The 15,233-nt window shown below is 43.1% G+C and overlaps 1 protein-coding gene, 2 long non-coding RNA genes and 1 other non-coding gene across 4 annotated transcripts; 3 read left to right on the forward strand and 1 right to left on the reverse strand.

Moving 5' to 3' along the window:
- Nucleotides 1–1,340: 1,340 nt before the first annotated feature.
- On the reverse strand, nucleotides 1,341–2,660 carry LOC136354220 (LRR receptor-like serine/threonine-protein kinase GSO1). Its single transcript, XM_066305910.1, has one exon. The coding sequence runs from the start codon at nucleotides 2,658–2,660 to the stop codon at nucleotides 1,341–1,343; it is 1,320 nt and encodes a 439-aa protein (XP_066162007.1).
- Nucleotides 2,661–3,684: 1,024 nt separating this feature from the next.
- LOC136354056 (uncharacterized) lies at nucleotides 3,685–4,892 on the forward strand. The gene is made up of 2 exons (XR_010737775.1): nucleotides 3,685–3,950; nucleotides 4,639–4,892. It is a non-coding gene; the product is annotated as an uncharacterized lncRNA (long non-coding RNA).
- Nucleotides 4,893–6,214: 1,322 nt separating this feature from the next.
- On the forward strand, nucleotides 6,215–6,353 carry LOC112937249 (small nucleolar RNA Z247). Its single transcript, XR_003239764.1, has one exon. It is a non-coding gene; the product is annotated as a small nucleolar RNA Z247 (small nucleolar RNA).
- Nucleotides 6,354–13,508: 7,155 nt separating this feature from the next.
- LOC112936859 (uncharacterized) lies at nucleotides 13,509–14,386 on the forward strand. The gene is made up of 2 exons (XR_003239276.2): nucleotides 13,509–13,698; nucleotides 14,132–14,386. It is a non-coding gene; the product is annotated as an uncharacterized lncRNA (long non-coding RNA).
- The last annotated feature ends 847 nt before the right edge of the window (nucleotides 14,387–15,233 follow it).

Consider the following 15,233-nt stretch of genomic DNA (forward strand, 5'->3'; position numbering starts at 1 on the left):
AGTAATGTGGCAGTCTTGAAGAGGCCGCTCATTATTCACAGTCAAGTCACCGTTGCCGGAGTGCGTGATTTGAGACCGCTGGATTTCTGCCCAACTGTGGAGATCGGTCCCACCTGTCACCAGACTTTTGGAAGTGGCGTCACACCTGACCGCTTCCCTCGAAGAGAGCGATCGCCCTGGCATAACGCCGGGGGCTACTGTCGGTGACATGGGACCAGGAGTATCACTACTAAAGGCTTGGACAGGAGCAATCACCCACGAGGCCTGACCCCCTTGGGGGGGTCGGGTCCGAGGGTGACGTGGCCGCCCCCCCTCTTTGTCTCCCCGAGGGGTCAGACCGCTTCCGTTTCGGCCCTGAGGGCTGAGGCGCCCCGACCCCTTGCAGGTTTGGCGCCGCATGAGTGGGTTAGGTGAGCGCAGCGGGACTCACCTAACCGCATTTATTGCGATTAGGACAAGCGCGTCACGCCGCATGTAACGCAGTGCAGCGCGCTCGTTTATCCGGTCTGTGATCAGTCGCAGACCAGATCGTGGGTTAGGTGGCGACAGGCGGTCTGACACACGCCTCGCCCCGTCCTGTCAGGATGAGCGCATCCAAGCACTCGTCCCTAGCCGGAGCCGGCGTGTTACCTCCTGGAGATGGCACGTTGGTCCCGGTCAGACATATGCTAGGCTTCATCCCAAACATTACAAGCAAGGTGTTGTATGAAGAAGGGCAAACATGCAGATTGCTAAACTGACGCGTGGTGGACAAGAATGACCGACATGACCGGTCTGATACTGGTCATGTCATCAGCAGACAGCCATGATCCCACGACGCGCCTGCTTCCGACGAAAGTGGAGGTAGATATGGGCCGTCCCATCAGAAGATGATTCGGAGGGCAACCATGCAAATCTCCGTCGATTCATGAAGAGAAGGGAAGTCAAATTGGTAAAAAGAGAGGCAAGTCCCCACACAGAAAAGAGAGGTGGTGCATGTGGTATCCCCTTGAGATATAAAAGGAGGACCTTGCCCACTGATGAGGGGGATTCGGATGGGGAGAGCTAGATTGAGAAAAAGGGAGAGCTAGATTGAGAAAAAGGGGAGAGAATATTTAGAGTTTGAGCTCTCTCGCTCTCGAGCTCTTTGTAAGCTTCTTCATACACAGATCCACCAAAAACACAGGAGTAGGGTATTACGCTTCTCAGCGGCCCGAACCTGTATACATCGCCCGTGTCTTGAGTGTTTCCACTCTCGCGAACCTTCCACAGACCAAGAGCTTAGAACTTCACCCAGGGCCCCCGGCCGAACCGGCAAAGGGGGGCCTGCGCGGTCTCCCGGTGAGGAGCCCCACGCTCCGTCACAGTGGACCATCAAAATGATTTCCTTCTAGGATCAATGTTTCAATGTTTGGTAGAGTGTATCCAATGTTGGTTGGAATTCTCCCAAAAAGGTTGTTTACCCCTAGGCCAAGATAAGTCAAAGTCGAGATTGTGTAAAGAGATGGTGGAACTGTGCCGGTCAAATTGTTATAAGCCAAGTCTAATTCTTGTAAATATGGAATTTTGGTTATGCTATCTGGGATATTTCCTTGTAGGTTGTTTTGAGCAACTAACAAGGAAGATAGGGAACTCAGATTTCCCAATGCAGCTGGAATACCTCCAAAGATTGTGTTGTTTGTAAGGATGACATGCAGAATCGGTGCGGATATCAGTGGGGCAGAGGGGATTGACCATCTAATGAAGTTATTACTTGAGAGATCTAAGGAAAGAAGAGATGAGCTGTTGAAGAGGGCAGAAGGGATTACCCCACCAAGTTTATTTTGTGACAGGTCAAGGTATCTGAGTGATGAGCAATTCGCTAAGATAGGTGGAATACTACCAGTTAGGCTGTTATATGCAAGGACAACCATGGACAATGATGTTCTACTTCCCAAAGATCTAGGAATACTACCCACAAGCTTGTTATTAGCAAGCAAAAGATATTTAAGATTAGGCAGTGAACCGATCCCAGGAGGGATTGTTCCATTGAGGTTGTTATGGCTGAGAGCAATTTCTTGAAGAAGTGAACAATTAGCAAGGTTTGATGGGATCTCACCTTCGATGTTGTTGCTCCACATGTCAATGACCTCAAGGTGGGTACACGATGATATGGTATCCGGAATCATCCCTGTGATGGAATTCATGCCTAGGTTTAGGTTCCTGAGCTGGGTTAAGCGGCCAATCTCAGGAGGTATGTGGCCACTGATTTGGTTATCCGGCATGTAAATTGTTGTAAGGAAGCTCAGGTCGGCAATGCAAGGGGGTATTTGGCCAGTGAGGCTCAGTGATTTAAGGCGAAGAGCGACGACGCGAGCTGCACCCTGGTTGCTGCATGTCACCCCATGCCAATCACAGAATGCAAGTGACTCTTTTCTCCATGAGTCCAGGGCTCCCAAAGGATCAGAGAACTGTGATCTGAGACAAAGGAGGGCTTGCCGGTCGGCTTCTGATGTGTTATGGGTTCTGGATGGTGCTAATGAACTTACACAAGGACATGAGCTGACGATGAGGATGATAAGTATCAGAACAGGTTGTGCCAATAATGCTTTCTGGGCTGCTGCTGCTACAGGCATCTTGCTCTCCCTTTTGCTAGCTATAGCAGATTCCTTACAGATTTTGGTTTGATGAAACTGGAACATGCTGGCATTTATATAGAGCACAAGCCTAGTGACCACTATGAGCGTGTGAGAGGGGGCAGACAAGAATTTGAGTGGGTGATGCAGAAGAGAATCAATCCCTGGTTATATTGGTCACCAGTGACGACACAACTTTGTTTGTTTGGACTAAAATTTCTCTGTAAACTGTGGGTGTGTTCAGCTCATATACTTTGACTGTTTCCATAAAGCAACTTTTAGAGGCATTTTGAAGTGGCAGGTTGATGTCATTGTCAGCGTAGAGTCATAATCCACCACAATGCAACGCGCTCTTGATTCAGTACACAGGTCAGTCAAAAATTCACTATGTGGTATATATATCACTTAGATGGATAGTTATTAGGCCACCCGTCATATGTTTAGTTGTCTACTCCCCGTATGTGATCATTGGCATCCTTCGTACGTTTGGTTGTTTACTACTTCTATGTTTATAGAAGAAATCCCTTATATTTATAGTGCTCATTAGTACAAAATAATTGATATAGATTTTTCTGCCCGATATGTCCTAAAGTTTCATAAAAGATGTGTGAAAGATAGGGGTTTTCGTACAGAAAAATTTTTATGTAGTAGTGAGATGTATAAAAATTTTTAGTATAAATTTGATAGTACCTGTTAATACCGGAGTTACCAAATATTACGGGGGAAACTCTTGATACCTTATTAAGTACGGTATAATCACTCTAAATATTTGGGTTGAAGGGAGTAGTAGTACAGTTAGTCGCCGACTATTACATGCCCTTTTTTAGAATGACGACGAAGAAAATAGTTAAGCTGCCAAGTCGCCGTAACTGTTTAATTAGTGCACGGAAAACGAACGCCACAAATTAAAGCCAAAGAATCCACCAGTTGACCCTGAGTTTGGCCGGCTGAAAAATACATCCATCATATAAACAAGTGACTCGAAACATCCCTGGTATTGGCACAATGGCACTGAACTGCAGCATGTTGTGGTTTTGCCCATCTCTGTCGATGCCCTGGACTTCAAAAATTTACAGTCCACACTTATGCTAGCTAAGTGTATGTGCGTGTGTATATATATATATAAATATATATATATATATCCTCTAATCGACTTTGTCCTGCACTTGTGCTTCGTTATTCTGAAAGCTGAATCACAACAAATTTCCTAGACAAATTAAATTAGCTAGCTATAATTAATTGAGATGAACACGACAAGTTTCTTGCTCCAGATTCTGCTGCTGCTAGCGATGGTGATTCTTATGGCAATGGCAATGGAGCCTGCTGCTCCAGAGACAATGGCGCGACGATCTCCCGGTAAGTTTTATTTGATTTTCTCATGCTGCACAGGCCACGGAATCTGAAATTATTTGTACGAGGTTTGCTCCAGTTCAACAAAAAGTATCTCGAGGTATCGGTATCTCACGATACCAAATCGTTTCCGATCGTTGGATCTAGCTAAGAAAAATGGTCATTATTAGATCTAACGATTGAAAACAGGAAACGATTTGGCACCGTAAGGTATCGGTATTTTGAGGTACTTTTGGTTGTTATGAAGCAAATCTCTATTCGTATGCATGTTTTTTGGCTGTGTTCTTCCCTCAAGATTCATGACCTCATCTATCTCGTTTTTTGTGCCTACGCTTTCTAAACTACTAAACGGTACGTTTTTTTTAAGTTTCTATATGAAAGTTGCTGTAAAAATCATATTAATCTATTTCTCAATTTTTTTTTAAACTAACACTTAATTAATTATATGTTAATTCGTCACTTCGTTTTGTGTGCAAAGCAGAGCATCTTGCTGCCATGTGTTCATTCATGTAGAGCAATTTTGGAACTTTTTCATTTGTCAAAAACTTTTGGCCCACTTGCTTTGCATTGCTTCATGTCTGCGTCATTAATTTTAGCAGCATGCATGTAGATCTATGTATTTATCATAATTTAAGAATTGAAGTGATTGATTATTGGTCTCTGAAACTATTTTGATTTTGGGATTTCTGTGCAGGAAACGTGAATGCTAATCACGACCCGTCCAAACAATCTGGTTCTGCAGTGCACCCCCTCAATACACCATGCAACTACCCAGGACAAGCTGGTTGCCCTCATTGATAGTTCGTGCTACTCAGAAAAAGATGAAATTAAATAACAGATTACAACAATAAGCGCCAATACATGAGCGTCTGGTTATCGACCTCGATGTGTCCAATTAAACCTTGTACTCGACCTGATTTTCACCTAATGAACGAGTGCTTTCCGCTACATATTTTCCCTATTTTTTATGGTTGCTACAAATGCATGGATGCATATTACACACATGTCGATCAGATCGCGCGAATGATGAGAAATAATTTCGTGCAAAAATTAAATACGGGAATGCGGCAATTCTCGTCAAACCATGCAAGACCTATCAAATTTTGTTTGAAGAAATCATTTGGGTGTGGAAAATCTCTCTCAAGGTGATCCTCCATTCTGTGCAACCATACAGGTGAAATTCGTAGTCGATGGAGAGAAGAAAGACAACAAGATCAGGCCGCGCAGACGTACGATCAGTGAGGAATGATGGCAGTGCGACGGCAGCCACCATTCGTTGCTCTCCTCAGCAGGGTTAGCATGCAATGCATTCCCGATGCCTCACATGTCCATCTACGAATTTTTTTTTTAATAATGGAATGAAACATTTCGGCCTTTGCTCATCAGAGCTACAGCTAATGTTGATCTACGAATAAATACCGAAAAAGATTTATCACTGTTAGAGTATATCACCATATGTAACAAACGTGTGATTAAGATCAGGTTCGGCCGGCAATCTAGAGGATATAGCTAGCTGTGTTTGTTAGGATAATGCCAGCTGATCTTATCTAATCATACGTATATATATGTACTCCCATGCACCGTTTGAGGTGCTTAATTAACACGCAGCCGTCGACCCTAGCGTGAAGGGCGACGTTCCTATCCATCGTGTTTTCCCACATGGTATCAAAGCGCTGAAGTTAGATCCCATCTGCCATGGCTAGCTCCTCCTCTTGCACCTCCTCCACAACAAATCCCTTGTTCGGCTTCCATGTCTCTGAGAAGTTGAACAAGCAGAATTATCAGCTATGGTGTGCGCAAGTGCTGACTATGATTCGCGGAGCACGCCTTGAGGGGCACCTGAACGGCAAGACCGTCGCTCCTATCAGCTATGGTGTGCGCAAGTGCTGACTGCGATTTGCGGAGCACGCCTTGAGGGGCACCTAAACGGCAAGACCGTCGCTCCTACCACCCAGATCGAAGCTGAATAGAAGAAAGAAGATGACAAGGCGAAGGCCAAGATCAAGATCGACAACCCAGCGTATGAAGAGTGGTTTGCTGCGGACCAACAGGTTCTCGGCTTCCTCTTTTCATCGCTGTCAAGAGAGATACTATCCCAGGTTGCCACGGCAACCACGGCGGCAGAAGCATGGACGATGATCCAATGAGATGTTCAACTCCAGGACACGCGCACGTTCTCTCAATGTGCTGTTGTCCCTCACCAGCACTAGGAAAGGAACTCAGACAATCTCTGAGTACTTCGCCAAGATGAACTCACGGCGTCAGGAAAACAATGCGATGCTGAAGAACTAACTGCTTTTATTTTGAATGGATTAGATGATGATTATGATTCTGTTGTATCGGCTCTAGCAGCCAAAACTGAACCTATTACTCTGTCAGAGACATATGCACAACTTCTGAATTTTGAGAACAGGCTGAACCTACGGTGAGAAGGCAATCTGACGGCCAACGCAGCAGGACGTGGTCGCGGCAACACTCCAAGTAACCGCGGCGGCAGTGGCGTCGGCCGCGGCAACGGTGCTCGTGGTGGCTTCAATGGTGCTGGTGCCAACTCCGGCCGTGGAGGCCGGGTCATGGACAACAGCAGCACTCCGGCAACGACACTCGGCCTGTGTGCCAGGTGTGCTACAAGCGCGGGCACGTTGCTGCAGATTGTTGGCACAGGTACGACGATACCTATGTGCCAGACGAGCGTCATCTCGCTGCAGCCGCCTCCTACGCCTATGGTGTCGACTCCAACTGGTACATGGACTCGGGGGCAACAGATCACATCACCAACGAGCTGGACAAGCTCACCGTCTGCGACAAATACAAGGGAAATGATCAAGTGCACACGGCCAATGGAGCAGGTATGAAAATCGAGCACATCGGTCACTCTTTAGTGCACACCCCCATGCGCAATCTTATTCTCAAAAATGTTTTACATGTTCCACAAGCTACAAAAAATCTTGTTTCTGCATCTAAACTTGCCTATGATAATTCTGTATTCGTTGAACTTCATGGAAAACATTTTTTGGTTAAGGATCAGGCTACGAGGGAAACAAAGCTTGAGGGAAGGCGACACAAGGGTCTCTATCCACTTCCATCTCCATCTCCTCCAAAGGCAGTCTATGGTGTGGCACCATCTTTTGCAACATGGCACAGTCGGCTAGGGCATCCATCGAGTCCAATAGTGTCTAAAGTTATTAGTACAAATAATCTACCTTGTCATGACAAGGCTAGCAAAGAGTCTGTGTGTGATGCATGTCAGATGGCCAAGAGTCATCAACTTCCTTATAATAAATCTACTAGTGTCTCGCAATTTCCTTTGGAGCTTATTTCATCTGATGTTTGGGGACCTGCCCCCATTTCTGTTGGTAGAAATAAATATTATGTGAGTTTTGTGGATGATTATAGCAAGTTTACCTGGGTGTATCTCCTTAAAGCAAAATCAGATGTTTTTCGGGTCTTTCATGAATTTCAAGCCCTTGTTGATAGAATGTTTAGTCAAAAAATTATTACCATGCAAACTGATTGGGGTGGCGAATATGAGAAACTCCATTCCTTTTTTCGACAAATAGGCATCTCTCATCACATTTCATGTCCACATACTCACCAACAAAACGGGGCAGTAGAACGAAAACATCGTCATATAGTAGAAGTGGGTTTATCTCTTCTTGCACATGCATCTATGCCACTAAAATACTGGGATGAAGCCTTCCTAGCCGCCACATACATTATTAATCGAGTCCCAAGCAAAGTCATTTCTTTTGAAACACCTCTAGAACGCTTGTTCCATAAAAAGCCTGATTATCCTGCTCTTAGAACCTTTGGGTGCGCCTGCTGGCCTCATTTGCGTCCCTATAATAATCATAAACTCCAATTTCGGTCCAAGCAATGTGTGTTCCTCAGCTATAGCCAGCTCCATAAAGGCTTTAAGTGCCTTGATATCTCCTCTGGGAGAGTATATGTTTCACGAGATGTGATTTTTGATGAAACAGTGTTTCCCTTTTCACAATTAAAATCAAATGCAGGCGCCCAACTAAGAGCAGAAATAGCCTTGCTTCCATCTGATCTTGTAGCGCATGATCAAGGGGGAGAGCAACAGAGTGATCATGTACTTGATTTTCCTAATGCCACTAATGGTTTGGATGATTCTTCCAGCAGTACAGATTTTTGTGGTACAGATGAACGCGTGGACCTAACACATTCGGCAACGGCATCGGATGGAGTGAATGGAGCGGGAAACTCCACTCCGGGATCGGTGCCTGACGTGACCAGGGAGACAGCGCAGGCGCCGGAACAGCAGCAACATGGCGAGGATGCTCAACCCCACTCAGCCAGCGAGACGTTTCCAAGCAGCTGCACTTCATCGGCTAGACCTGTACCACACCAGACCGTGCCTGCACTGGGTCATGATCTGACCGGTACTAGTGCTGACACTTCCACTGATGGCGTTGCTGTGCAGGACATCGAGCAAGGAGCTGAAGGCGAGCTCGACTTAAACAGACCCAGAACAAGGCTACAAGGAGGCATCAGAAAACCTAAGGTGTATACCGATGACACTGTAAGGTACTCCTGCTTCACCTCTACAGGTGAGCCCTGGAGGATAAACACTGGAAGGATGCAATGGATGCAGAGTATACAGCCTTAATGAAAAATAAAACATGGCATCTCGTTCCTCGATAGGAAGGTAAAAATATTATTGATTGCAAATGGGTATATAAGGTTAAGAGAAAAGCTGATGGAAGTCTAGACAGGTATAAGGCTAGATTGGTAGCAAAAGGTTTTAAACAACGGTATGGTATAGATAACGAAGATACTTTTAACCCTGTTATTAAAGCTGCTACTATCAGAACTGTCTTGTCTATAGCTGTGTCCAGGGGTTGGAGTCTACAACAACTGGATGTTCAGAATGCCTTCCTACATGGAGTTCTAGAGGAGGAGGTGTACATGAGGCAGCCACCTGGGTATGAAAATTCCTCTAAACCAGATTTTATTTGTAAGTTGGATAAAGCCTTGTATGGTCTAAAACAAGCACCAAGGGCTTGGTATGCAAGGCTAAGTGGAAAATTGCAACAATTAGGCTTTAAGCCATCTAAAGCAGACACATCTCTGTTCTACTTCAACAAAGGCAATGTAACCATGTTTATCCTGATATATGTGGATGATATTATAGTAGCCAGTTCCACCAAGGATGCAGTGCCAGCTCTTCTACATGATCTAAAGGAGGATTTTGCTTTGAAAGACCTAGGAGAGCTTCACTATTTTCTTGGCATTGAGGTCAATAAGGTAAACAATGGTTTAATATTGACACAAGGTAAATATATATCTGATTTGTTGAAAAGAACAAATATGGCAGATTGTAAACCAGTAAATACACCTCTATCAACTACAGAAAAGTTGTCTCTACATGAAGGTGATTTACTAGGACCCAATGATGCTACTCAGTATAGAAGCATAGTAGGGGCTTTGCAGTATTTAACTCTGACTAGGCCAGATATATCATTCTCTGTTAATAAGGTCTGTTAGTTTCTTCATGCTCCTACAACAGTTCACTGAACAGCAGTTAAAAGAATCTTGAGGTACCTAAAATATACGTCAAGTTTGGGTATTAAATTTAATAGATCAGTGTTTACTCTTGTTAGTGCCTTTACAGATGCAGATTGGGCTGGTTGTCTTGATGATCGACGATCTACAGGAGGATTTGCTGTATATCTTGGCTCCAACCTTGTGTCATGGAGTGCAAGGAAACAAGCTACAGTTTCAAGGTCCAGTACAGAAGCAGAATACAAGGCATTAGCAAATGCTACAGCTGAGGTAATGTGGATTCAGAGGCTGCTAAATCAACTTGGCATTCAAGCACCAAGGTCAGCGAAAATTTGGTGTGATAATATTGGAGCCAAGTGTTTGTCAGCTAATCCAGTTTTTCATGCTCGCACTAAACATATAGAGGTGGATTATCACTTTGTCAGAGAACATGTTCTGAACAAGCTGCTTGAGGTTGAATATATTTCTTCCGGTGATCAGGTAGCTGATGGATTCACTAAACCACTTGCGGTGAAACAATTAGAAATGTTTAGAAACAATCTCAACTTGAGAAGTTTAGATTGAGGGGGAGTGTTAGAGTATATCACCATATGTAACAAACGTGTGATTAAGATCAGGTTCGGCCGGCAATCTAGAGGATATAGCTAGCTGTGTTTGTTAGGATAATGCCAGCTGATCTTATCTAATCATACGTATATATATGTACTCCCATGCACCGTTTCAGGTGCTTAATTAACACGCAGCTGTCGACCCTAGCGTGAAGGGTGACGTTCCTATCCATCGTGTTTTCCCACAATCACCATAATATCTAAGGATTTATCGAGTACGCAGCTAGGAAATCGAGCAGGGCTTCTGGATGATGTGGCTAGCACGCGAGGGCCCTTTTATAGTCACACCTTTTGCCATTTTCAATATGCTTCAGCCTTCAGCAATTACTGATGGGAGAATTGGCACTGGTGGGAACTCTGGTAAGGAGAATTGCCATTGTCCATTTGTTTATATACAGCCCGTTATGTACTTTGTATTTTCAATGTTATGGCATGTTAAAAATGTTATTATCCACAATGTGGACACATCTTTAATACCTTTTTTCACCAGCAAATTAAATCAGAGTAAACATATTACACATGACACCGTAGAAAAATTACTGCTTGCTGGAATGCAGCTAGAAAAGTTCAGCAAGTAATGAATTGACACAAGTTTTTTTACTGTTGCTATGATAATTTGTTAATCAAGACCTAACAGTAGCAACATGATCCAGGAGGATAGTAATTTGACTTGAAATGGGAGGTTATATAGGATAGTGAACTTTTGTTTGAATTGGAAATGGGAGGGGAAGGGAATGGGAGGACGCGGAGTGAGAACTGGAAAAAAAACAAAAAGAAAAGGACAGATCCGAGTTATGAATATTCCCTCTGCTTCAAATTATAGCAACATGGTACTGGATTGGTATATATTGAGACAAAAGGTAATAGCATGCAATGCCTTATTTGTTAGAGTAAAATTCAATTTAGCCCGGTTCTTATTGCCAATGTGGCTTATTTATGAGGCAAAATTGCTACATGACACTCAAAATTTGTGTAATTTGCTGATAGACATTGAAAAAACGTGTCACGGCTGAAAGACATAGTAAAAAACTAGTAATTTACTAGAGGACACTTTTGGCTGAATTGGATTGATAAATTCTTAATAAAGACGATAATGTCCCTATAAGACCACATACTTCAAACATGATGTTAGCGTAAAAAACTTAAAAATTATGCAACTCTAAATTTGCCATCACCCAAGTACATCACAAGCATACATTGTATTCCATCTTCGTTGCAGTCTCGGCTCAAAAAGATTTGGACTCTAGTGGTATTCTTGTCTTTTTAAAGAATTTCTCTCTCCAATTGAGCTGAAAGTGTCCTGTCGGCAACTTACCGGCTTTTCAGAGTGTCTTTCAGCCGTGACACGTTTTTACGATATCTACCAGCAAATTACACAAAATTACACAAAATTTGAGTGTCCTGTAACAATTTTTGCCTATTTATTAGAGTAGATTTACAAAACTTGAGCCACTGCGCTAATTCATTTGCATAGGTTGGTACTGGTTGCTAGGTGCCAATCCACAGCACCAAGAGTCCAAGATTCCCATGTTCGGTTTGGTGGAGGCCTTGGCCATGAGCAGCGGCGACCTGACGTTATCAGGATCATTGTCGCATTGCTGCAATATATATAATCCTCGTTTTGAAGGGAACCTCTCCTTTTGCTTTCTTGCAGCTAGCAGTGCCGCTCGAGCTGCAGCACCAGGTGACCTGCGATTTTGCCTCGATTATTTGCTGCCAATTTTTCACTCCGCATCGTCACGCGGTCTGACCGGATTCATCATCTTCTGTCCGTCGGTGTTTTCGTGCAATAGGGAGTAAAGGCCGTGTTTTAGTTCGTGTGCCAAGTTTTTTTAAAGTATACGGACACATATTTAAAGTATTAAACGTAGACTAATAATAAAAAAAATTACAGATTCTGCTTGTAAACCGCGAGACAAATTTATTAAGCCTAATTAATCTATCATTAGCAAATATTTACTGTAACATCATATATCAAATTATGATGTAATTAGGCTCAAAAGATTCGTCTCGTAATTTATACGTAAACTATGCAATTGGTTTTTTTTCGTCTATATTTATAGCTCTACATATGTGTCCAAATATTTAATGTGTGTCCAAATATTTTATGTGATGGAATTTTTGAAAGTTTGAAGGGATCTAGACGCTGCCAAAATCTGGCTGTGTGATGGGCGTATGGATGCCAGAGGCCGTCTTGGAGGATGCGAGCGCTAAGTCTGGTCACCGGTGCTACCTGATGTGTGAGCAAGGAGAGGACGACGTACTGGAGCGAGATAGCTGCGAAGATGCATGGTTGCAATACATGGTTAGAAATCCTGGTCCAAACTGAAAACACAACACTTGCTATATATGCATCGGTCCAATATGAAAATCTGATGACAAATAAGCATGGCCCAAGATGAAATTTACTCTATTTATTATATATGTTTAATTGTACTATTTGTCGCAAGTATATTTTAAAAAATATTGATGGATGGAGCTTTCAAAGTTTAATAAAATATTGTTAAAAATGTTACTAAGTTTCCCAAAAAAAAAACGTTACTAAGTTTGAGAGGAATGACTGATATATAGAATTAGAGGAAGTACTAACAAAATTTTGATCTAAACATTAAGTATTTAAATATTTATATATGTTCGGAGGGAGTAGTACAGTTAGAGTCTGTTTAGTTGTTGCCTAACATTGCCATAACTCAATTTGCTATAGATGTGGCATGGCAAACAATTTGTGGCCACAAGTGTGGCAATGTTTGGCTAGAAAATGAGTATACGACATGTAAGCCCATGAAACAAAAAAGTGTGGCTTGCCACAACTGAAACAAACAACCAAACGCTAAGCTAACAATCTGTGGCATGCTTAACATGTGGTGTGGATGTGTGGCACCAAACCAAACAGCCCCTTTTCACCAGCAACTAAACAAAACAAAGGAAAATTTTGTTCCCTTTTTTATTCCTTTGACAAAACAAAGAAAATTACGCTGCCAAGTCGTGGTAACTGATTAATTAGTACACGGGAAACGAACGTCACAAAGGAAAAGAATCTTCCAGTAGGCCCTGCGGGTGGCCAGCTGAATAATAGAGCCATGCATGCATGTAAACAAGTGACTCGACCTTCCCTAGTATATGACACTGATCAGAATGTAATTACTTTGCATGATGCTTTTGCCTAACTCTGTGGATGCCTTGCACAGTCCACACTTATGCTAGCTAAAGTGTATATATATCCTCTAATCGACTAGCATGGTAGATATATAACCCGCATGTATGCATCTTTGTTGTAAACTTGTGCACTTGTGCTTCCTGCTCCTCTGAAAATTAATTATTCAATCAGCACAAGTTTTCCTAGGCAAATTAATTAGCTATCTAACTGATTAAGATGCATACTACTACTACTACTACAAGTTTCTTGCTCCAAACTCTACTTCTGCTAGTGCTGGTGATTCTTCCGTCCACAATGGCGGACATTGCGGATTCTACTGCTCCAATCGGTTGCCAGAGCTGCTTCTGCGATGAAGCCGCAACACCGTCAGCAAACGAAGGGCAGATGCAGTTGTCGATTCAGGCTGCAACAGGCAGACGAGGGCGTCCTCCTTTCATCCCCCATTGCGATGGAAATCCTCGTAAGTTCGTTGCTTCATGAATCCATATGTATATATGTATCTGTTTTCTCATGCCATGCATCCGTGTACAGCAGTTTCGAAACTGTTTTTGTTCGTTAATAATTCTTCTTGTTTTATGTTTAATTAGCGCGTGGCACGTAGACCAAGGTATATTCATTTGGCCTGTTTAGTAGGGTTTCAACTCTTAAATTTAACTCGAATAGTTAAGTTTGGAGTGAAGTTGTCGAGCAGCATAAACCATCTCTACCTGTTTAGTTCATTATTTTGTGAAAGTACTGTAGCCCATTTCACACCATTTTGGATAGAGCGGAAACTATTTGGTTGGACTCTAGTTCTAGAAAAGATTGGGCTGGAGCTCAAACTCTACCAAACAAATCTTGAAGTATAATTCTCAGTGCATGGACCTTTGCTTGATTTTGGAGTTCCTGTGCAGGAAGGGTGGGTGATAGCTCTGATCCGTCCCCTCTACCTGGTTCTGCAGTGCACCCTCCCAGTACACCTTGCAACTACCCAGGCCAACTTGGTTGCCCTCATTGATATATAGTTCGTGCTACTCAGAAGATGCTGAAAGTAAATATCAGACTTATTACAATAAAGCGCTCATACATGTATGTTTGGTCATCGATCTCGATGTGTGAAACCTTGTACATCCCTGATTTTTCACCGAACAAACGAGTGCTTTCCGCTACATATTTTGCCTATTTTTGTGATACTATGTGTACATGAATGAATGTTACCATGGAAATTGTGAGTTGTGACACGACGGATCACCCAAATACCGATAAATCACGCCAATCGAACTATATTTGTATTATTTAGTATGAAAATCTCTAGCTTGTGTTGTTTCTGTTAGATTGATCTCTGGCCACCGAGTCAGAGAATTGCGCAATCACACCAACGTGCTCCTAACGTTTTGAGTACCGATTCCCTCGGTCTCGAGCGCATGTTGCTCTCTCTCGCGCGATGATCGGACACGCTATCTACGTAACGGACCCGCCCCCGATCCCCTCAACGCACACACATATAAAGGGAATGATATCCCGTTGGTGACGATCGACTTACGGCATACCCAAAACCAAACTGTCAGACTATCGATCTTAAGGTGCGTTGGAGGGGAACGAAGGGCGAATTCCATTGCCACTACCGCACAGTGATGGAGATCTTAAGGTGCATTGAAAGGGAATGAAGGGCGAATTCCATCACCATTGCTGCACATTGATCTCCATCACTGGCGGTCTACTACCAGTACACCGACACATCTAATGGCTTGATCAAGATCCGATCAATAAACCACCAAATTCCGCATAAGAAATTAGGTGATCATGCATAGCCTAAGTGCATGATTTTAATATTTAATTCATTGGTTTGACAATCCTTTTGTCCTTATTGCCATAGTTACAATTTTGCATCAAGACCATTTGATCACTAGTCCGATCTACTATATAGTATAGGGTAGTATGGTCTACCGTAAAGCAACTTAAAAAACAAATATGGTGTCAACATCATCTTGTCCTTCATGATCTATCATTGCATGG

Source organism: Oryza sativa, chromosome 11 (genome assembly GCF_034140825.1).
Source record: "Oryza sativa Japonica Group chromosome 11, ASM3414082v1".
In the NCBI taxonomy this organism is placed as follows: domain Eukaryota; kingdom Viridiplantae; phylum Streptophyta; class Magnoliopsida; order Poales; family Poaceae; genus Oryza; species Oryza sativa.